We start from the raw sequence: 24,476 nt of genomic DNA, 5'->3' as shown, positions 1-24,476 counted from the left end.
GCTTCCCCTCACATCATGAATTACAACCAGCGTTTCACGACTTTGTAACAAAGAGGGAAAACTCTGCATTCAATGCTCCCGAAGTAAGCAAGTTTTTGATTCTTCTGGATGTAAAGTCCATTCATACCAAGATGAGCTTCTGCTATATCCGTCACTGTCTAGAGCCAAGCTCAGCCGTGTAAGACAATGCAAATAATACAAATTGTAAAAGTTCAGATAAATATCTTGTTTAAATGATTACCTTTCAGAGTAAAAAGATCTGGGTTAGGAAATAAGATAAAGAAGTATCATTTTCAGTCGATCTCTGCATATTATTGAACAATTTCTCTATTAAATTTTATAAATACAATCAATTATTTGAAGGTAACACTGGAATGTGTGCGTGTGTGTGTGTGTGTGAACATGCGCACCAGAATATCATATTCATTGTTAAAACTGTAATTACACTGATTCATGGTCAGCTCTGTGAATTCATGCAATACCCTCTCAGCAACTTCCACTCTCAAAGGCTGTCAGAGATTGATGTCATATAAATTTGACATGAACATAGTGAATGGGGTGTCGGGGGTCATCAGAACCCAACAGAACTGATCAAGAATTACCAGGACAGCCAGGGAGTGAAATGCAGGGCTGGAATCAAATTGAGTTCAGGTGGTTTCTATACAAAATAATACAATCCCAGAAGTGATTTAAAGCCTGGAATCTAACCTATGGCTTTGGGTGGTTTATATATAGAATAATCAAGTACCTGCAATTGCATTAAAACTGAATTCTGCATTTAGAAGCCAGAATTTTCTGGCTTCAGTTAAATTCTGGTTAGAGTCCAGCTTTGATCTGGTCTATGGTCATGACATCTGAGAATATCAGTTTCACAATTTTTGATTGCATTTCTGTGCATCACTGGGTGGATTCTGAAACATGGCTATTGCTTTGTAATATCAGTAAGAAGGTGTGGGACTGTCATAGCAGGAAGCATTCACCAACTGTTGTCCTGGTGTCTCGCCTTGGACAATAATTCTCCACATTTATCCATTTTAAAGTCTAAGTTAAAACAGTTAAAATTCACTCATCCCCTTTTTAAACAGGACACAATCAGCAAACTCTCAGCCGATAGGATACTGACCATTAACCTGGACAGTACTGGATCCAAACAGAGATTAGAGTTCATTTTATCCTCAAAAACATCTTGTGATTCCTGCTCAATGAACTGATGCTGCTGTATACAGACATGAGAGAATTTGACATGTTCCATAAACGTGAAAATAGTCCCTGTGGTGTGTCAGAGTCTGTGTTCGTGAGAGTGTGTGTGGGTCTGTGCATATGTTGGTTTGTGCAAAGTAGGTTTGTGTGTGTGTGTGTGTGTGTGTGTGTCAGTATGTGTGTGAATGTCTGTGTATCCGTACGTTAGAATAATTAATGTGCTCATGTGTTAGGGTGAGTGTGAGTATGTGTGTGTTTGTGCATGACATGGATTAGTGAGATCGAGTGTGTGTCTGTACCTTGAGTCTATTCAGTTAAATCCATTATTCCAAGTAGGATGCCATTCACATTAATGCGCCAGGAACACTCTTGCCCTCTCACTATGGCTTTTCAGTGATTCTGAGCAGAATTCTTAAGTGGAGTTGAGGTCACAGTCAGATCAGCCAGCATCTTATTGAATGGTTGAGCAGGTTCAAAGAACCGAATCGCCTCCTCCTGCCCTAATTCTGATGCTGATGTATTCTAACAGAGTGGGTTCATGTTTATCGGTCTGAGGATGAGATTTGTATTGTACATGGTTGTGGGATGTCGAATGGTTTAAGAAGCATTACAGAATCATAGGCACAATGTGCAGCTGTTTGGGGTAAAGCTGTCTGCCCTTCGTTGGATGTTCCCTCTGCCCTTCCCTCACTCCTAAACTTTTACCCTTTCTTCAAATCGTTCCCTGTCCCTCCCACACCTTTGTTGATGCACCCACTCTGATCCAGTCCAATCTGCTGCTTGGTACAAACCGACCATAAGACCATAAGACCATAAGACCATAAGACATAGGAGTGGAAGTAAGGCCATTCGGCCCATCGAGTCCACTCCGCCATTCAATCATGGCTGATGCGCATTTCAGCTCCACTTGCCAGTGTTCTCCCCGTAGCCCTTAATTCCTCTAGACAACAAGAACCTATCAATCTCGGCCTTGAAGACATTTAGCGTCCCGGCTTCCACTGCACTCCGTGGCAATGAATTCCACAGGCCCACCACTCTCTGGCTGAAGAAATGTCTCCGCATTTCCGTTCTGAAATGACCCCCTCTAATTCTAAGGCTGTGTCCACGGGTCCTAGTCTCCTCGCCTAACAGAAACAATTTTCTAGCATCCACCTTTTCAAAGCCATGTATTATTTTGTACGTCTCTATTAGATCTCCCCTTAATCTTCTAAACTCCAACGAATACAATCCCAGTATCCTCAGCCGTTCCTCATATGCTAGACCTGTCATTCCAGGGATCATCCGTGTGAATCTCCGCTGGACACGTTCCAGTGCCAGTATGTCCTTCCTGAGGTGTGGGGACCAAAACTGGACACAGTACTCCAAATGGGGCCTAACCAGAGCTTTATAAAGTCTTAGTAGTACATCTCTGCTTTTATATTCCAACCCTCTTGAGATAAGAGACAACATTGCATTCGCTTTCTTAATCACAGACTCAACCTGCATGTTTACCTTTAGAGAATCCTCGACTAGCACTCCCAGATCCCTTTGTGCTTTGGCTTTATTAAGTTTCTCACCATTTAGAAAGTAGTCCATTCCTATATTCTTTTTGCCAAAGTGCAAGACCTCGCACTTGCTCACGTTAAATTCCATCAGCCATTTCCTGGACCACTCTCCCAACCTGTCTAGATCCTTCTGTAGCCTCCCCACTTCCTCAGTACTACCTGCCTGTCTACCTAACTTTGTATCATCGGCAAACTTCGCTAGAATGCCCCCGGTTCCCTCATCCAAATCATTAATATATAATGCGAACAGCTGTGGCCCCAGCACCGAACCCTGCGGGACACCGCTCGTCACCGGCTGCCATTCTGAAAAAGAACCTTTTATCCCAACTCTCTGCCTTCTGTTAGATAGCCAATCCTCAATCCATCCCAGCAGCTCACCTCGAACACCATGGGCCCTCACCTTGCTCAGCAGTCTCCCGTGTGGCACCTTATCAAAGGCCTTTTGAAAGTCCAGATAGACCACATCCACTGGGTTCCCCTGGTCTAACCTACTTGTTACCTCTTCAAAAAATTCCAACAGGTTTGTCAGGCATGACCTCCCTTTACTAAATCCATGTTGACTTGTTCTAATCAGACTCTGCTCTTCCAAGAATTTAGAAACCTCATCCTTAATGATGGATTCTAGAATTTTACCAACAACCGAGGTTAAGCTGATTGGCCTATAATTTTCCATCTTTTGCCTTGATCCTTTCTTGAACAAGGGGGTTACTACAGCCATCTTCCAATCGTCCGGGACCTTTCCTGACTCCAGTGACTCTTGAAAGATCTCAACCAATGCCTCTGCTATTTCCTCAGCAACCTCTCTCAGAACTCTAGGGTGTATCCCATCGGGGCCAGGAGATTTATCAATTTTAAGACTTTTTAACTTTTCTAGCACTATCTCTTTCGTAATGGCAACCATACTCAACTCAGCCCCGTGACACCCTTTAATTGTTGGGATATTACTCATGTCTTCCACTGTGAAAACTGACGCAAAGCACTTGTTAAGTTCTCCTGCTATTTCCTTATCTCCCATCACTAGGCTCCCTGCATCAGTTTGAAGTGGCCCAATGTCTACTTTTGCCTGTCGTTTGTTTCTTATGTACTGAAAGAAACTTTTACTATTGTTTCTAATATTACTGGCTAGCCTACCTTCATATTTGATCCTCTCATTTCTTATTACACTCTTTGTTATCCTCTGTTTGCTTTTGTATCCTTCCCAATCTTCTGATTTCCCACTGTTCTTAGCCACTTTATAGGATCTCTCTTTTTCTTTAATACATTTCCTGACTTCCTTTGTCAGCCAAGGTTGTCTAATCCCTCCCCGGTTAATCTTTCTTTTCTTGGGAATGAACCTCTGTACAGTGTCCTCAATTATACCTACAAACTCCTGCCATTTTTGCTCTAGTGTCTTCCCGGTTAGCCTCTGCTTCCAGTCTATTTTAGTCAGTTCCTCTCTCATGCCCTCATAATTACCTTTATTCAACTGTAACACCATTACATCAGATTTCGCCTTCTCCCTTTCAAACTCCAGACTGAACTCTACCATATTATGGTCGCTACTTCCTAAGGGTTCCCTTACTTTAAGATCTTTTATAGAGTCTGGTTCATTGCAAAGCACTAGGTCCAGAATAGCCTGCTCTCTTGTGGGCTCCATGACTAGCTGTTCCAAAAAGCCATCCTGTAAGCATTCCATGAATTCCCTTTCTTTAGATCCACTAGCAACATTATTTACCCAGTCCACCTGCATATTGAAGTCACCCATGATCAATGTAACCTTGCCTTTCTGACATGCCTTCTCTATTTCCCGGTACATGTTGCGTCCCTGGTCCTGACCACTGTTAGGAGGTCTGTACACAACTCCAATTATGGTTTTTTTGCCTTTGTGGTTCCTCAATTCCACCCACACAGACTCCACATCATCCGACGCTATGTCATTCAATACCATAGATTTAATTTTGTTCTTAACTAACAAGGCAACCCCACCCCCTCTGCCCACCTCTCTGTCTTTTCGATAAGTCGAAAAACCATGGAGGTTTAACTGCCAGTCCTGACCCCCCTGTAACCAAGTCTCTGTGATGCCTACTACATCATAATCATTCACTATTATCTGTGCCATTAATTCATCGGCTTTGTTATGAATGCTACGAGCATTCAGGTAAAGTGCCTTAATGCTAACTTCCTTATTAGAGATGTTGTAAGTCATATGTCCTAAGTTATCCTTGCTTTTTTCTGCATTCTCAGTCTGCCTCAATTTTAAATCCGCCTGGAAACATGCTATCCTGCTGCTTATCTTTCCATTTACCTCCATACTCCCTGTTGCTTTCACTTTCCCTTCCCCCCAACTCAGAAGTTTAAAGTCCTACTGACCACCCTATTTATCCTCTTCGCCAGAACATTGGTACCTGATCGGTTCAGGTGGAGACCGTCCCAACGGTACAGATCCCCCCTGTTCCAAAACTGATGCCAGTGCCCCATGAAGTGGAATCCCTCTTTCCCACACCAATCCCTTAGCCACGTGTTTACTTGCCTAATTTTCTTGTCCCTATGCCAATTGGCACGTGGCTCGGGCAGTAATCCGGAGATTATGACCCTTGAGGACCTGTGCTTCAATTTCCTGCCTAGTGCTTCGTAATGCCCAAACAGGTCCTCCACCCTAGTCTTGCCTATGTTGTTGGTACCAACGTGGACCACAACAACTGGATCCTCCCCCTCCCGCTCCAATATCCTTTCAAGCCAACTGAGAGATGCTTAAGTGCCGATGAATGTAACATACAAAGTCAAACAGTGATTCCAAAAATCCAGGTTGGACCCGTCTTGATTCACATTTCCTTTTAATGCCCCAGTTCCCAGAATCCATCGACCTTGGGCATGAGCGTAATCAACAACTGAACAACCACAGGTCCTCTGGGCCACAGGTTTCCAGAGGTTCACCATCTGAGTTTGGAAACTTCCCCTTATCTCAGTCAGAAAAGGCTAATCAGGGGCTATGGCCATCAATTCTAGACTCTCAGGGGAACAGCCAGTTAGTGTCTCTCTGGTCACACCTAACACACTCACTTACATGTTTCAATCCACTTTAGTCCCTAAACTTACAGACCTGTTGTATTCAGTCTCTTCTAAAAGAATAAACCTTTCATGTCAGGAAGAAATCTAGTGAGGTTTTGGTACATTTTTTCTCAAACAAACAATCCAGATTAAAGACAAAACTGTTTAGTGTCCCAGGTACAGTCGCATGAAAGCTGTGCACAATTATACCCTTACAAAGGTCTTTTCTTACACCCTTATATCAAATGGGATGAAAAACAGAGTTCTAATGAATGGTTGGTTTCTGGACCAGAGGGAGGTCTGTATTGGGGTTATATAGAGTCAGTACAAGGATCGCTGCTGGTCCTGATCGATACAAATGACCTCCACTTGGGTGTATAAGGTAGAGTTTCAAAATCTGCTGTGCCACTATACTCAGAGAGATTGTGAACTGTTACAAGGTAAGAGTAGATAAAGTATTTCCACTGATTGGACATTCCAGAACTACGGACATAGTCAAAAACTTAGGGCTAGACAGGGCAGGAGAGATGGTAAAAAGCACTTTTATACTTAAAGGGTGGGAGAGGTTTGGAACTCTCTTCCAAAACTGGCAGTTCATGCTAGATCAGTTGTAAGTTTTAACTCTGAGATCAATACAATTTTGTTAAGCAAAATTATTAAGGTTCACGGGCCAAAGGCAGGTCTATGAAGTTAGACCACAGAACAATCATGATCTCATTGACTGGTGGAACAGGCCTGTGGGACTGAGTGGCCTATCCTTGTTCCAAGTTCATAGACTTCAAGAGAACACATCCTGGTAGAATGGGGAGTCATATGGCACATAACACTTAGCATAAAGAAGTGTGAAGTGAAATACTTTGGAAGGAAAAGCAAGGAGATACTAAAAAGTGAAGGGTACAATTCTACATGGGGCTTCGGAGCAGGGAGATGTGGTGTATGTGTGCTGTAGTCATTGAAGGTGGCAAGACAGATTAAGAAAGTTGAGGTGGCACCTTGGTTAGCACTGCTGCCTCACAGCGCCAGAGACTTGGATTCAATTCCCACCTCAGGCAACTGTCTGTGTGGAGTTTGCACATTCTCCCTGTGTCTGTGTGGGTTTCCTCCGGGTGCTCCGGTTTCCTCCCACAGTCCAAAGATGTGCAGGTTGGGTGGATTGGCCATGCTAAATTGCCCGTAGTGTTAGGTGGAGGGTTGGTTGTTGGGCCAAAGGGTCTGTTTCCAAACTGTAAGTAATCTAATTATAATGGGCTGTAGTCATTGAAGGGGGCAAGACAGATTAAGAAATTTGAGGCAGCACAGTGGTTAGCACTGCTGCCTCACAGCGCCAGAGACCCGGGTTCAACTCCTGTCTCAGGTGACTGACTGTGGAGTTTGCACATTCTCCCCGTGTCTGTGTGGGTTTTCTCCGGGTGCTCTGGTTTCCTCCCACAGTCCAAAAATGTGCAGGTTGGGTGGATTGGCCATGCTAAATTGCCCGTAGTGTTAGGTGAAGGGGTAAATGTAGGAGAATGGGTCTGGGTGGGTTGCGCTTCGGCGAGTCGGTGTGGATTTGTTGGGTCGAAGGGCCTGTTTCCACATTGTAACTAATCTAAGCTAAAGTGATTGGAAAGGCATTTGGGTCCTGGGCTTTATAAATGGAAAATATAGAGTGTAAAATGTGAGAGAGTTAGGTTAAACCTGCATACTCAACTGGGGTATTGTGTCCAACTCTGAGCACACCTTACAAAGGATTCAAAGAGAGCATGCATATTTACAAACATTGTTCCAGTGATGGGGCTATCATTTATGTAGATAGATTGAAACCCGCTCTACTTGGATAAGAGGAGGTTGGCAGGAGATTTAATCGAGGTGTACAAAGTCATAATTGGTCTGGACAGAGTGGAGAGGCAGTAACTGTTCCCATTGGTGAAAGGGTTAAGAGCCATAGGAAACAAATTTAAGGTGTGGCCCACAGTGTTGGAGGTAGTTATTGACATGAACAGAGAACTGGCTGATGGGAAGGAAACAGCGAGTGGGGGTAAAGGGTTCTTTTTCAGGTTGGTGACCTGTGACCAGCAGGTTCCACAGGGATCAGTGCTGGGACCATAACTATTTACAATAAATATTAATGACTGGGAGGAAGGGAGGAATGTATTGTAGCCAAATTTGCAGATGTCCCAAAAATATACGGAAAGGGAGATTGTGAGAGGAATAGAAACAGGATGTTAGTTGCTCGTTGAGCTGGAAGGTTCATTTTCAAACATACTAGGTAACGTTTTCAGTGATCATCCAATGAAGCACTGGTGGCATGGCTTGCTTTCTATTTGTGTGTTTAGGTTTCCTTGGGTTGGTGATGTCATTTTCTGTGTTGGTGGTGTCATTTTGTGTTCTTTTTCTCAGAGGATGGTAGATGGGGTCCAAGTCAATGTTTTTGTTGATAGCCTTCCGGCTGGAATGCCGTGCTTCTATGAATTCTTGTGCATGTCTTTGTTTGGCTTGTCCTGGGATGGATGTGTTGTCCCAGTCGAAGTGGTGACCTTCCTCATCCGAATGTGAGGTAACTAGTGAGAGAGGGTCATGTCTTTTTGTGGCTAGTTGATGTTCATGTATCCTGGTGGCTAGTTTTCTGCCTGTTTGTCCAATTTAGAGTTTGTTACAATTCTTGCAAGGTATTTTCAAAATGACATTAGTTTTGCTTGTTGTCTGTATAGTGTATTTCAAATTCATTAGCTGCTGTTTTAGTGTGTTGGTGGGTTTGTGGGCTACCATGATGCCAAGGGGTCTGAGTAGTCTGGCAGTCATTTCCAAGATGTCTTTGGTGTAGGGGAGAGTGGCTCGGGTTTCTGGATGTGTTTTGTCTGCTTGTTTGGGTTTGTTGCTGAGAAATCAATGGACTATGTTCATTGGGTACCCGTTCTTTTTGAATACATGGTATAGGTGATTTTCCTTTGCGTAGTTCCTCTGTGCTGCAGTGGGTGTTGGCTTGTTGAAATAATGTTCTAATGCAGCTTCATTTGTGGAATTTGGGATGGTTGCTCCTGTAGTTCACAGTACAGTGAATAGCCAATAGGGAACTTCAAACCAGCATCTACAGGAAAACAACACATATGGACCAAATACTGAACTACAGAAGCAATCACCTCAACACCCACAAATAAAACTGCAGGATCTTTGGTGAATTTCTGCAGTGCATCTTGTGGGTAGTACACACTGCTGGTACTGAGTGTCAGTGGTAGAGGGAGTGTATATTGAAGACAGTGGGTGTGGTGCCAATCAAGTGGCTGCTTTGTCCTTCAGTGTTGTTGGAACTGCCCCCATCCAGGCAAGTGGGCAGCATTCCATCACATTCCTGTCTTGTGCCTTCTAGATTGTGGATGGGCTTTGGGAGTCAGGAAGTGAGTTACTCTTGAAATCCCAGCCATAGACTTTCCCTTATAGCCATAGGATTTATATGTGAATAGTTAATATTGTTCCTCTGTTTAAAAAGGAAAATAGGGAAAATGCAGGAAACTAGACAGGTGAGTCTGACATCGGTTTAATTTGGCGTCGTGTTCGGTACAGCATTGTGGGCCAAAGGGCCTGTTCCTGTGCTGTACTGTTCTCTGTTCTATGTCCTATGGTGACTCCAGTTCCATTCCTGGTCAATGGTAACCCCCAAGGTGTTGTTATTGCTGCTAAACCTCCAAGCTAACTTTCCCAGTTTTGTGGATAAAGACATACAAATCCCACAACCATCAACATTTAATAGTTTCTCACTTTTTAATTGGATTCCATTTTCTCAATGTCCAATCTAAGTAAATAACTACACATTTCCCTACAACATATTTCAGCTGCCATCTCCTTTGTCACTCACTTCACCTGCCCATATCATATTCCTTATGTTTTCCCCACCTTCACATTCCTACCCACTCTCCTGAAGTGTCCTTGTCCATTCTACTGCAATAAAAGGCACGGTTTCATTTGTTTATGAGTTCAGGTTAGTGGTGGGTAGGTGAACAGGAATAAGAGATAGCCATTGATGTATGTTCTAAGTTCAACACAGCAACATAAGGTATTTTATAACGTGGCATTATACCGATGGGCTGTGACACAAAGACTGGGTTTTGCCAGGCCAGACTGATGTCAGTATCAAAGGTATCTGTCCAAGGGGAGTCACTCTGGGTAATCAGGAGGGCTCCTCAAACCAGCAGGATGCACGTGTCTCACTGTCAAATGTTAGCAAAGAAATATGTGCCAAGTGATATTCTGCTTCTCTCTGTTGTGAATACCTGCAGTCATCCTGGAGTCTGCAGGAATTGAAGAGCACTTGTCGAATAAACCCCCATGAGAAAATGGAGTTATGGGGAGATGGGTTATAGAGTCATACAGCACAGAAACAAACCCTTCAGTCCAACCAGTGCATGCCAACCATGTGGCCAAATCAAACTGGTCCCACCTGCCCATGCTTGGTCTGTATTCCTCCAAACCTGTCTTATTCATGCACTTATCCAAATGTTCTTTAAGCATTGTAACTACGCTGCATCCACCACTTCCTCTGGCAGGTCAGCCCACACACTAACCACAGTGTAAAACAATTGCCTCTCGTGTCTTTTTTAAATCTTTCTCCTCTCACCTTAAGAATGTGCCCCTGGTATCCCCCACCTTAGGGAAAAGACCCCTGTCGTTCATGTTAACTATACCCCTCATGATTTCATAAACCTCTAAGGTCAGCCCTCAACCTCCGATGCTCCAATGAAAAACCATTCCAACCTATCCAGCCTTTCTGTATAACCCAAACCTTCCATTCCAGGCAACATCCTGGTAAATCTTTTCTGAACTCTCTCCACCTTAACAATATCCTTCCTATAACAAGGCAACCGGAAGTGGGACACGGTATTCCAGAAGAGGCCTCACCAACATCCTGTACAACCTCAACAAAACGTCCCAACTCCTATACTTCAAGGTCTGAGCCAGAGGGTGGTGGGGGGTTTGCTATACACTGCTGCAAATCAGTTCACACCTTCAGCTTATTTAAAAGGCATCTGGAAATGTGGCTGCCATCCTGTCACCCGCAGGGATTGGGCAGAGTCGCTTGTTTCTCGCCTGGTGCACACACGATGGGAAGAGTGGCCTCCTTCTGAACTGCAAATCCTTCCACACTCTTCAACTGTCAGAAGTGGAATGTGCAGGAGTGTGGAGAGAGAGCAGCATTACTTGTTTTGCTCCTTGGGGATAGGTGTGGCAGGGAGAGGTGTGAAGGGGAGGGGTGTGGCAGGAACTGGATGGGCCAAATGGCCTTCCTATGTACCATAATGGTAACATGATCCTACGAGAAGTCATAGCGACATGCAGAGAGTGTTCCCTTTGTAGATTTTTATTTATCAGTTCCACAATCAGGAGACAGTGTGGGTTTGGGCCATTAACAGTTAATGCATTGGACAAGAAATTGTATCTTCATTTCCAATTGACTTTGAGGATGTGCAGTAGACCAATGACTGCGGGTGTGGCCATGAACGGAAACTTGGAGGAATAAACCCAATAAGCAGTAATACGCCTGATGCACCGACTTCCTTTCCGACATGGAACTTGTATTTGTATAGCACCTTTCAGAACTGGAGTTTGCCAAATTGCTTTACAGCCACCTACTCCTTTTTTTAAAGTGTAGTGACTGCTGTGATGTGAGAAACACCAGTGCATAGCAGGATCCCACAGCCAACAACACAAGAACGATTGAATGTCACATTTACCAGCAGAGTTATCGGGGTGGGGGGGGGGAATAAAGTTTTTCTTAAAAATCCCTACAGTATAGAAATAGGCCAACAAGTCCACATCAACCCTCTGAAGAGTAACCCACCCAGACCCCTACCCTATTATTCTACATTTACCCCTAACTAATATACCCTAACCTACGCATCCCTGAATACTATGGCCAATTTGGCATGGCCATTTCACTTAACCTGTACATCTTTGGATTGTGGGAGGAAACCAGAGCACCCGGAGGAAACCCACACAGACATGGGGAGAATGTGCAAACTTCACAGACAGTCGCCCAGGGCTGGAATCGAACCCAGGTCCATGGCACTGTGAGGCAGTAGTGCTAACCACTGAGCCACTGTTCCACCCCACTGGCCTCCAATGTGAACTCCCCCTGCAAACAATGCTGTGGGTACTTTTACATACCCCTATGGGGCAGACAAGACTTCCCTTTCGCATTTTAGCTAAAACTCAGCAATCCCTCTACCCCCACCTCCCCACATCCACCGCCCCACCGCCACACCGCCACCCCCCCACCACTGGCCAATCACACAGAACTGAAGTGTGAGCTCTGGTTGTTTTTGTTCTGATCCTGCAGTGGGATTTGAAACCCAAGTCTTTAGGCTCAGAGGCACCTGAGGCCGGTTTGGTTTCCCTTAAGGTGTAGATAAGGCCTGGTTTAAATTCCCACAGCCAAGTGGAATGTTCACTCTGTGGTATACAGCAAGGCAGGTTTCAGGGTAACAGAGTGATGGACACAACTTAAAAGTGCTCTCTCATTTTGAAGATGCACACTTGGCCTGTGTAGGGATCAAATCCATCAACTCACTCACTTGGTACTCAAACTGTGGGGGAACAAGGCACTGGAGAAAAGACTGAGGGAGGATTGATTGAAAGTCAAATTACATCTATAATATAACAGCCAAATCGGTTTTAAAAAGGGGATTGAGAGTTAGAAGATATGAACAGGATGATTCTAAAAGAGCTAAGTTCTCCTTGCAATGAGGGGAAGCCATGAACGAGAGAACAGTGCATTCAATGGGCCAAATGGTCTTGTCTCGATTCAGTCCATGTCATTGAATATCAGTTAAGTGTAAGATTCTGACCAAAACGCTTCAGGATCAACTCAGAAAGCGGGTTACAGGAGGGGTCCACTCCCCGAAGGATATACACACAGTGCCCCAGCCAGGTAACACTCTCACTAAGGGAGTGACTGCCTGCCACCACTTTCACCCTATCCCTTCCTAGCACTGACCCGACATGTTCCCCTAACCCCAGAAAGATCTTCTCAGCCAACCCGAGCAGCTAAAACATTTTGGGGTAACACGAAATTAAGTTTAAGCAGGTGTTGGTGAGAAAATATCCAGGAATAGTAAACAAAACGTGCTTTACCCTGTTCCGAACCTGGCCTTTCTCAGTAATGGCATGACATCAAGGGTTATTTGCACCCCCCCCCAAGGATTCCTCTACCCCAACTCCCCTTCCTAATTTATAAATAATCTGACACCATCATGTCCCTAATCCAATTCTTGCTCCTTCTGTTACAGCCCACTTTAATGCTTGCATTGTTCAGTGTTAATTGAATGTCCCACCTTCCCAGGGGTTCTCTCCTTTTCCAGGAGTCACGCTTTCTCTCTCCCCATTTTTTATTTGTCAGCTGCATGTGACATTGGGAAGGTGTTCCACATACATTCATTGGTCACAAGCTTGATGACAAATGGGAGCTAGGCCCAGTTTCTTCCTGCGCCACAGGCCATCGCTCCAGTGGTTTCAGAAGGACATCTACCTGATGCGGTGTGAGGGATCGACGGGAGAGAATTCAGGCCATGGCAGTAGCAGCCAACTCGGGAATCCGTTGAGAACCAACATGGGCCCAGCATCTTCCAGTTGGTAGGCCTGAAAGCCTTGCTCACAATCTTCAACTGCACACCCCACACTCCCCCAATTGTATCCTCAACCCTGCTGTTGTATTTGCCAGAAAGATTAAGTACCGTTATCATCAGTGATTGTGAACGTAACCTCTTTCTTGGTGTCACTTTTGCTCATCGAATGAACAGAGGCCTTGTCTATTTGGATGAGGACCATGTGAAGTCACAGTGTGCCCCCTCACTCGTTGCTGATCTAGGTGGAGGGCCAGATGGGGTGCATGCTTCAGAGTCTGTGTCTGACTCGCCCTCCGCAATGTACAGTCTGACCTTTGACCAGGGCGTGACCCCACCGTAAGGGGCATTGTTGACGCTGTCCAGGTTCTCCTTCGATTGTGAGATACTGAAGCCACTGTAGGAGCGTTCCAGCTCCTCATGATCCACGGATGGAATGGAGATGGAGGTGTCGCTGTCTCTTTCTTTCAATGCAGTCTCTTGACGCTTGCAACAGTGGTCATCATGTCGACTGTATTCCGTCGCTCCCCTACCGCAGCCGCCATGTCCCGAAATCTTCTCGTGCGACACAGAAGGCGGGGGCGGGATTCTGACAAAGGTCGTGCCGTCGCCAACTGGAGAGGTCATGAAGGTCAGAGTGTCATGGCTCCGCCGGCTCAGGCCATTGGCTGAGTGTTGGTGGGATGAGGTTGATGGTGGACAGCCGTTCGGAGCCAACGTTGGTACACCGAGTCCAGGGTACGTCTTGTGTGCGGTTAGGCTGCATGACCGCAACATTTTGTTGGTGCTTGTGTTCCTCTCACAGAGCTCCCGGTTGTCCACGGGACTGTGGTACGGAGGAGCTGGGTCCGGCTCCTTGGAAATAAAGTATGCCTCGGTCTCGGATTGCGGGATCCCCATCCGCTGCATGTATATGTTCACCAGGAAATCCAGCTTCTTCTCCATCGAATGGACCTGCAGCATACAGAGAGCCTGTTACCACCATTCAGAGCCCCTTAGACAGCCCATAATGAGCTACCCATCAACCAGATGCCCAATAGCCAAATACCCACCAAACCATTAATCACTCATATTAGCCAGTCATCCATGACCAACTCTCCCTTAAACAGGTAATCAGCTGCCCATTAACAAGTGCCCATTAATCAACTACCCACCAACCAGTATGTATTACCCAGCAGTTGATTAACCAGTTCCCATCCAAACACCGAGTGGAGAATTTCTATATATTTCACTGAAGTTCCCTCTGATGATTCCTTGACATTTACAAGGCAGTTAGAGGACATACAACTCAGGACAAACACAATAAGTGATCAACTTACCTTGTTCATCATCTGAAAGCTAGTCCTTCATCAAACTCCATTAAACCTTGGCATTCTCTGGTGCTTTTGCTATGGACAGCCTTCCTGCGTTTGAGTTCACTCTGTTCTTTTCAAATTCTCAAAACGTGTCACTCTATAATCTTTTCCTCCTCATTCCTTTGATCTTCATTCTTTGGAAAGACTTATAACCCTAATCCTACCCTGAGTCCTCATTTCCACATATCTAGGAAACCCCTAATCTCTCTCACTCCATCCTTAAGTTCACGGAGACAGACTCATGTTTATGCTACAGACACGAATCTTCTGTAGATACAGGTTCAGTGGCTTCAATCTCTCAAGTAACCAGTGTGAGCATTTTAATTTTAGGAAACTGGTTCCCACTGGACTACATCAACTCAAATGTCCTACAATCCAACAAGATGACAATTACCACCTGGGTCAGAGCTCCATGACCTGTTTGAAAATGGGTCCAGTGAACTCCAGATTAGGCTCAAACTGTGCAATTATCTTATTCATAAATACATGAGCAGATTTATAACCAGCCTTGTGTTTGTCAAGTAGCAAGTGATATTCATGCCACACTAATGCCTGGCAATGACCTTCTTCAACAAGACAAGTTATTTGAGGAGGTATCAAGACAGGTCGATGATGGTAGAGCAGTGGATGTGGTGTATATGGATTTCAGCAAGGCATTTGATAAGGTTGCCCATGGTAGGCTCATTCATAAAGTCAGGAGGTATGGGATACAGGGAGATTTATCTCTCTGGATTCAGAATTGGCTGGCTGACAGAAGGCAGAGAGTGGTTGTAGATGGGAAGTATTCTACCTGGAGGTCAGTGTTGAGTGGGGTCCTACAGGGCTCTGTTCTTGGGACTCTGCTCTTTGTAGTTTTTATAAATGACTTGGATGAGGAGGTTGAGGGATGGATTAGTAAATTTGCAAATGACACAAAGGTTGGAGGTGTCGTTGATAGTATTGAGCGCTACTGCAGGCTGCAGCGCTACATAGACAGGATGCAGAGCTGGGCTGAGAAATGGCAGATGGAGTTCAACCTGGATAAATGCAAAACGATGCATTTTGGAAGGTCAGACTCAAATGCTGATTATAGGATTAAAGACAGGATTCTTGGCAGAGTGGAGGAACAGAGTGATTTGGGTGTACAAGTATATAGATCCCTCTAAGTTGCCACCAAGTGGATAGGATTGTTAAGAAAGCATGTGGTGTTTTGGCTTTCGTTAACAGAGGAATAGAGTTTAAGAGCCGCGAGGTTTCGCTACAGCTCTACAAGTCCCTGGTGAGACCACACTTGGAATATTGTGTCCAGTTCTGGTCGCCCTACTATAGCAAAGATACAGAGGCTTTGGAGAGGGTGCAAAGAAGGTTTACCAGGATGCTGCCTGGACTGGAGGGCTTGTCTTATGAAGAAAGGTTGAATAAGCTTGGACTTTTCTCTCTGGAGAGAAGAAGGAAGAGAGGAGACCTGATAAAGGTGTACAAGATAATGAGAGGAATAAATAGAATCAATAGCCAGAGACTTTTCCCCAGGGCAGGATTGACTGGTACGAGGAGCCATAGTTTGAAGATATTAGGAGGAAGGTATAAAGGAGACGTCAGAGATAGATTCTTTACGCAGAGAGTTGTCAATGCGTGGAGTGCATTGCCAATTGAGGTGGTGGAAGCAAAGCCACTGGGGACATTTAAGCGACTGCTGGACATGCACATGGATAGCAGTGAGTTGAGGGGTGTGTAGGTTAAGTTACTATATTTTACATTAGGATTAAGTCTCAGCACAACATCGTGGGCCAAAGGGCCTGCTCTGTGCTGTACTTTTCTATGTTCTAAGACTAAATCTAAACACTGTCCCTTGACATCCAATGGCATCACTGTCACTGAATTACCCACCATTGGCATCCTGGGGGTCACAGTGGATCAGACACTGAACTGGACTAGAGTCGAGTGTGTGTTGCTGGATAAGCTCTGATGGTCAGGTAGCATCTGAGGAACAGGAGAATTGATGTTTCAGGCAAGAACCCTTCATCAGGAATGGTCTAGCCATATAAATAATAAGGCTCCAGCTACAGGTAAGAAGCTGGGAATACTGCAGCAAGTAACTCAGCTCCTGACTCCCCAAAGCCTGTCCACCATCTTCAAGACACAAATCAGGAGTGTGATGGAATACTCCCCACTTGTCTGGATGGGGGCAGCTCCAACAACACTCAAGAAGCTTGACTCGATCCAGGACAAAGCAGCTGCTTGATTGGCACCACATCCACAAACATCCACCACCGATGCTCAGTCGCAGCAGTGTGGATTATCTACAAGATGCACTGCAGAAACTCACCAAAGATCCTCAGACAGCACCTTCCAAACTCACGAGCACCACTATCACGAAGGACAAGAATAACAGATATACCTAAACACCCTTAAGCCATTCTGACTTGGAAATATATCGCCATTTCATCACTGTCAAGAGTCAAATTTCAGAAACTTCCTCCCTAAGGGCATTGTGGGTCTACCTTCAGCACATGGACTGCAGTGGTTCAAGAAGGCAGTTGACTTCCACCTTCTCAAGTGGGCAACTAAGGATGAGCAATAAATACTGGCCCAGCCAGTGATACCCACATTCCATGGGTGAATGACAAAACGACTGTGTCTCAATTGGTAAGATTTATCTTCCACAATGATATAAAACAATGAAAACACTCATATCTCACATCAGTGGACCATCTTAACTTTAACTTAATCTTATTTTTGGGCAGAACTTCTCTTTCTAGTAGTTTTCTGTCCTTTACAAACTTCACACAGAAATCCTCAGGTGATAATCGTCCATGTACCAAACTATTTCTCTAAGATACCTTTCAGAGAGTTTTGAGAAGATTTGTAGCTCAGGTTAAGGTTCTGGATGTAGGTTTGCTCGCTGAGCTGCTAGGTTCATTTCTAGATGTTTCATCACCCTACCAAGTAACATCTTCAGTGGGCCTCAGGCAAAGCAGTGTACATGATTCCTGCTTTCTATTTATATGTTTGGGTTGGTGATGTTATTTCCTGTGATGTCATTTCCTGTTTTTTTCTCAGGCAGTGGTAAATGGGGTCGAATGTGAGTTAGAGTTAGACCCCATCTACCACCCCCGAGAAAAAGAACAGGAAACAACATCACCACAGGAAATGACATCACGAACTCAAAGAAACCCAAATAGAAAGCAGGAGTCATGTACACTGCTTCGCCTGAGACCCACTGAAGATGTTACCAAGTAGGGTGATGAAATGAACCTCCCAGCTCAGCGAGCAAACCTACATCCAATACCTTTCAGTCAAAACTGACAATTGCTCCATGCAGAGCAGGATCAACTAATCAAATGTTTCCAATTCTCCCGTTAAACATCATAACTAGGCCTGCCACAGCAAGAGCGGGTCCCTGAAAAGCCTTCACTCAGTGTAACTTTATCCTTCATTATTGAGGTGACACTGACTGGAGGAATTCTTTCAGACATCTCCTGAGTAAAGTTAATGACAAAGTACATTGAACAAACAGTAAAACACACTGCTAATTTGCTACTGTCAATTTTCTCTGTGGTAAAAATTCCTGTTATTTATAGAATGCTAACTTTGATGCACTCTGAAACTAGTCCACTCCTGAAATTAACCCTAAGAGGAGCCAAGTGTAGCAGCATTTGTACAACCCTAACAGTTACAAATCCCAGGTCAACCAATAGACAACAAAAAACAAACTGGTTTCTTGGTTAATCTGAGCTTCCCTGAATCCTGTCATGGTCCCTGAGCCTAATCACAAAACTTTGCTCCACAAAAACATGTAAAAACTATTTTGCGTAGAAATTCTACCGAAGAACAGAAGAAATAGCAGTCGGCCCTTCAGCTCCTCAATCCCGCACCACCATTTAACAGGATCATGGCTGATCTGACATTCCTCACGTCCACTTTCCTGCCCTTTCCCCTGAATTCCCCGACTGATAAAGAATCTGTCTCTGTCTTAAATCTACACAAGGACTCTTCCCCCACAGCTCTCTGTATCAAGAAGTTCCAAAGACTCATAACCCTCTGAGAGATGAAATTCCTCCTCATCTCAGTCTTAAATTGGCGCTCCTTTAGTTTGAGACTCTGCTCCCTGGTTCTAGACTTTCTCATGAGGGGAAACATCCTCTCAGCTTTTACCTCATCAATCCCCTTCAGAATCTGATATGTTTTAATGAGATCACCTCTCATTCTTGGAAACTCCAGGGAGTAGAGTCCCAACCTGTTTAACCTTTGCTTGTAAGACAATCTCTCCATCCAGGGATCATCCTAGTGAATCTTCTCTGAACTATCCCCAATGAAATGATATCTGCTCACAGTGCTCCAGATGTGGTCTCACCAGCCCCTTGTACAGTTACAGTAAGACTTCCCTTCTCTTATACTCCAACCCCCTTTAAATAAGGGCCAACATTCCATGACCTTTCCTGATTCCCTGCTGCCCCAGTGTGCTAAGTTTCTGTGTTTTGTGCACAAGTCCCACCAAGTCCCTTTGTGTTACAGCTTTCTGCAGTTTCTCTACATTTAAATAATACTGCTGTTTTGTTCTCTCTTCCAACGTGAACTATTTCACATGTTCCCACATTATACTCCACTTGCCAACTTTTTGCTCATTTACTTAATCTATCAATCTCTCTCTGTAAACTCTCAGTTTCTATGTCTCTCAGAACCTTTCCATGTATTTTTCTGTCATCTGCAAATTTGGCCACAGTACATTCAGTTTTCGCACTGATCCCTGTCGAACCCACAGGTCACCAACCTGAAAAAGATCCTGTTACTCATTGTTTCCTGCCCATGAGCCAATCCTCTTTCCATGCCCAAGATATTACCACCAACACCTTAGGCTCTTATCTTATTACTAAACCTTTTTGTGAGGTTCCTCATTGAACACCTTCTGGAAGTTCCAATCCAACATATCTACTGATATCACTTCTGGTTGAGACATCCTTGAAAGCTTTAATAAGTTAATCAAGACATGATTCCCCTTTCATAAAGCCATGCTGACTCTGTTTGATTAGATTATGATTTTCCAAATGTTGTGCTAATACTTCCTTAATAGTTCATTCCAATACTTTCCAACAATAGATGTTAGGCTAACTGACCTATCTTGACCTGTTTGCTGCCTCCGTCCAGTTTTGAATAGAGATGCCATGTTGTCAGTTTTCCAAGCCTCTCATTCTGCTGCAGAATCCAAAATTACAACCAACATATCCACTCTCTCTGTAACTATCTCTTCAGGCCATCAGGGCCAGGTGGCTGATCTGCCTTTAGCCCTATTAGTTAGCCTAATGCTTCTTTAATGAAGGTGAATAGTAATGGCAATTTCTCAAGGAAAACAGTTTGTGTCTTTGATGAATTAATAGACTGAACTGGATCTTATCCCATGTCCAATTCAAGTGGATGAAATTCCTGGAGGGAGCAGGTAAAGGGAGTCCTAGCTGTATACAGTTGTGGATGGAATTGTTCCAAGGTTGGAATTGGGTACCTTCCATGGAGCATAGAACTCGATTTCGGAAAGTGGGGGAGATTTCATCAGGGTCACCACCAGGTCTACAGCTCAAACTGTAACGTTAACACAGGACAATGACGGTACATCACAATCCACCTCTTTATACCTGGCACCTAGGACAAGTGCTGCCACTCTAGGTCTATCTCTCACACTCTTGCTGGGGTCTTTTCAAGATGGCAAACAGAATTAGCATTTACGGAGCTCCTGACATGACCTCAGGACTTCTGCTCACATTACAGCCAACGAAATCCATATGATGTTTAGCCACTATTGCAATATAGGAAACACAATAAGCTCCCAGAACATTCTGTAATCTTGTCTGGTTAACCTAGTTTTAATGGTAATGTTTTATATAATAATGGTAGTCCCCTTCATTCCAAGGCTGGGGAGATAGAGGTGGGGGAGGTGGGGGGGGTGGGGGGGGGGGGGAGAGGCGAGAGAGAGAGAGAGAGAGGGGGGGGGGCAGAGAGAGAGAGAGGGAGAGCGAGAGAGAGAGAGAGGGGGGTGGGGGACGAGAGAGAGAGAGGGAGAGCGAGAGAGGGGGGGGCGAGAGAGAGAGAGAGAGAGAGGAGAAAATAAGGCTATTTGTGTGTAGGTCAGCTCTGATTGGTCAGGCTGTTACCAAGGAAAATACAGTAGGAAGCTATTGTTTCCCCATGCTTTTGCTTCATTTAAAACAAGGAACAATACCTTGACAAATTCCTTTTGCTTTCAGAGACTGGCCCCTACATTTGAATATGTGTGTGTCCGAGAAACAGTAAGCCGCATTTTGATCTCTTTTGATCTTGTTAAATTGGTTGTTGGTGTAATTCCTACCACACTCCAGCACAGAGCTTACCTGGCCTTTGAAAGTACTTCAATATTGAGAGTCTCTATAGAGGCTGATAGCTCAGCTGCCACTGGGAATGCTAAGGAGGCTGAGGATGTTCTGGCCATCTACCTGGGCCATCAGTAACTCTGAAAAGCCGTCCTCTCCCTTTAACTGGATGACAGTCTCAGCGATGGCCTCATCACTGGGCATCTCCATTCAATTTGTCCCCATATTCCCACCAACTCCAGCCTGTGCTCAGGATTAAATTTCACTTCCAAAGTGGGAGTTCCTTAATTCAGTAAAAATCCAACCAGAAATTCCTAAGTTATCCTCGGAGCATCACTCTCCAAATCTCTACATGCCAATTTTGATGTGCTGCATCCAAGCAGATCATCATTCCTTGGTCCTCCTAGAATATTTTGGAATTTCTACATGCTACAACCAAATCATAGAATCCCTACAGTGTGGAAACAGGCCATTCAGCCCATCAAGTCCACACCGACCCTCCAAAGAGCATCCCACCAACTCTACCCTCACATTTCCCATGGTCAATCCACCTAACCTGCACATCTTTGGACAGTGGGAGGAAACTGGAGCACCCAGAAGGAACTCACACAGACTCAAGGAGAACATGCAAAATCAACACAGACAGTTGCCTGAGGATAGAATTGAACCTGGGTCCCTGGCGTTGTGAGGCAGCAGTGCTAATCACTGAGCCACTGTGTCACCTAGAACCTTTAAGGCTACATTGCCCATTACTATTCTGTAAACTTTATGTAATTCTATATGATCTGATGTTTGGTTTGTGGAGCAGAATTTCAGCTCCCAAGACATTGAACACCTCCCCATGGTCTAGAGTGATTTTAAGATCAACTGTTACCTGTCTTTCCATTTTCCCAAGACGCCCCATCATACTCGGGTCTTCAGGGACCTCAGGCTCCGTTGGGATCTTGGTGCGGTCCTTCTCCTGGAGTTGGGGACCGCGGCCTACAATCTGGTCGACTCTACCATGGAAGGTAAACAGATACCAGAGATAATAGGGTAGACAGTAACTCTGCCCTTCACATACAAAGTCTAGCCCAATTGTCAGTCCAGAGGTTAGTGTCAGCAAGTTGGAAAATGCAAGGCCATTGGACAAAAGTGATCAGAACTCTTCAAAGGGAAAGTTTCTCTCAAGGTAAGACAAGATTCTTTCTAAGGAAGGGATGGGTTGGAATTTCTCTTGGGTTTTCTCGTTAAGTGGAGAGGAGGGATGGAGGAAACAGTGGAGTCAATTCCTAAAATATAACTCAACAGTTATTAGGCGGGCATTACTGAGAGATGCTCCATACACAGTTACAACTGGCATGCCAACATGCACATGATTCAAACAAGACAGCAAAGAAAGTCACATGCAGACACGAAGCAATGAAAGGTTGGGGTTAGAGGTATTATTAAGGAATAACACAACAAGGTCAACCATGTCTCTAAAAGGAAGGGGATGTTTTGTAGCTGGGCAAAGGCTGGCACTCCATGGACTCATTATCTACCTTGGCATGTGTGTGGATTCAGAATGGATATCCATAGACAAGCACAGGGTGATCACCGAGAGAGGAAAATGATCCTTTTCAATCAGAAGATCCCCCATGGAATCCAGCAATCATAATTTGAATCAACTGCTTATTCAGCCAAGGTTTTATATCCAGAATCATCATGTTTCTCTTCGGGGAGGACGGGTGCAGTAACGTCAGCCTTTGTGCACAATCTCCAAACCCCTGCCCTCTGAGGAGAGCTTGAGTAGGTTGTACCTTTTTATTGATTGGAGTTGAGTGGTGACATTATTGAAATATACAGGATTCTGTGGGGACTCGACAGAGTCAATTGGGAGGCTGTTTTCCCCTTGTGGGAGACTCTCAGACCACAGTCTCAGGGTAAGGAGTCACATGCCTGAGACATAGATGAGGAGGAATTTCTACTCTGAGGCTAGTGAATGAGTGGAATTATTTACCACAGAGGGCTGTGGAGGTTGGGTTATTTGGTATATTCAAGATTGAGAGATTTTTAATAAGGAAAGGAGTCAAGGGTTACAGGTCAAAGGCAGAAAGGGAAACTGATGATGATCAGATTAGCCATGAACTAATTGAATGGCGGAGCAAACTAGATGGGCTGAATGACCTTCTTCTGTTCCCATGTCTTCTGGTCATAAGATCTATCCCCAGTTGGAGGAGCCAATGAAGAGCAGCATGGGCATCAGTCACTGCTGTAATGTTCAGGTGCTGAATCCTTTCCCCAATGAGGGATCCCAGGAGCTGACATTCTGGGGCTCTGAGCTGTCCCTATACTTATTATTTGCTGAGCCTCCACACTAACTGTACCACAATGGCCTGATTGATAGTTTCCATATGTGGCCTGGTGGGAGTTGAGTCAATCAGCAACTGGGTTCCAATTTCTTTTTCTTAATTTTTCACAAGATGGAGGCATCATTGAGAATGCCATTGGTCATTACCCACAATAAGGTGGTGATGATGGTGAACAAGATTATTCCTGAGGGCAGCTAAGAGTTAACCACATTGCTGTGGCTCTGGAGTCAGGGCAAGGATGGCAGAGCTCCTTCCCTCAGGGATGGCAGTGAACAGATAGGATTTTCTGGTGGCTTCAGTATTACCATTACTAAGATTACGTTCCTTATTCCTGATCTAGTTATTTAGCTAATTGCACTGAGCTTCCTAGCTGCCACAGAGGGGGTTGAGCCCGTGCCTTCAGATCTAGATGGTCTGAAACATAATCACTTTACTCCCATCCTCTCTGGTTCATAGATAACCTCATCCCGCAAAGGAACTAATACCCACAGCTGGTAAAATTGAGACCTTCTATGAGTTTTGTAGAGGAGTCACATTGAACCTAAACTCTGTTGCTCTCTTCACAGATGCTGCTGGACCTGTTGAGTTTCTCCAGCACACATTCTATGGGATGGACTAGATTTGAGGCCAGATCCTGAGAGGTGGCTGTGCTGTGTAACTTCCAACCATCTACCAATGCAGAGAAAGGCTGTGGCTTGGGATTGGCTTTGCTTCCCATGGGAAGTAAGTGCTCCCTGCTGAGACTGTTCTTTGCAATGGTTGTCCCAACACTTATGGATGTGTGTGTACTTGTTGGAAGGCTGGGTAAATTTTTATCTCTCCAGAAATGGACATGCCTCATGTCCATCCCCCTGTGGTGCAACCTGTAGGCCTTACTCTGCCCAAGTGTCTTTTGCACACTATGATCTCTATGTCCATGGTTACTATGATCTGCCTATGCTGCTCGCAAACAAATCTTTTCACTGTACTTAGCTACATGTGACAATAAAATAAGTCAAATTAGGTGAAAAAAATAAACAGAGTCAAGAAAAGATATTCATTTGTAAACCAGGCTTTTCCAATGGTAGATAAAAAGCTATCACTGTGTGCTACGCAGCAGAAAGACTAG

At 44.6% G+C, this 24,476-nt stretch overlaps 1 protein-coding gene across 6 annotated transcripts in view; it reads right to left on the bottom strand.

Annotated features, from left to right (window-relative positions):
- Nucleotides 1-12,022: 12,022 nt before the first annotated feature.
- The window catches only part of kcnq2b (potassium voltage-gated channel, KQT-like subfamily, member 2b), a 176,007-nt gene continuing 163,553 nt past the window's right edge, over nt 12,023-24,476 (bottom strand). For 5 of the 6 annotated variants that reach the window (XM_072556143.1, XM_072556145.1, XM_072556144.1 and 2 more), the window contains 2 exons: nt 21,910-22,033; nt 12,023-14,317 (listed from right to left, as the gene is read on the bottom strand). In XM_072556143.1, the coding sequence (XP_072412244.1) occupies nt 13,550-14,317; nt 21,910-22,033 (892 nt within the window). In that variant the 3' untranslated portion in view covers nt 12,023-13,549. Of the gene's footprint in view, nt 14,318-21,909; nt 22,034-24,476 lie in introns of those variants that run through there. The other variant, XM_072556148.1, reaches the window with a different exon arrangement.

Source organism: Chiloscyllium punctatum, chromosome 37 (assembly GCF_047496795.1).
Source record: "Chiloscyllium punctatum isolate Juve2018m chromosome 37, sChiPun1.3, whole genome shotgun sequence".
Classification (NCBI taxonomy): Eukaryota; Metazoa; Chordata; class Chondrichthyes; order Orectolobiformes; family Hemiscylliidae; genus Chiloscyllium; species Chiloscyllium punctatum.
The sequence above is the reverse complement of the archived record's forward strand: the minus strand, read 5'-3'. Positions and strand labels throughout refer to the sequence as shown.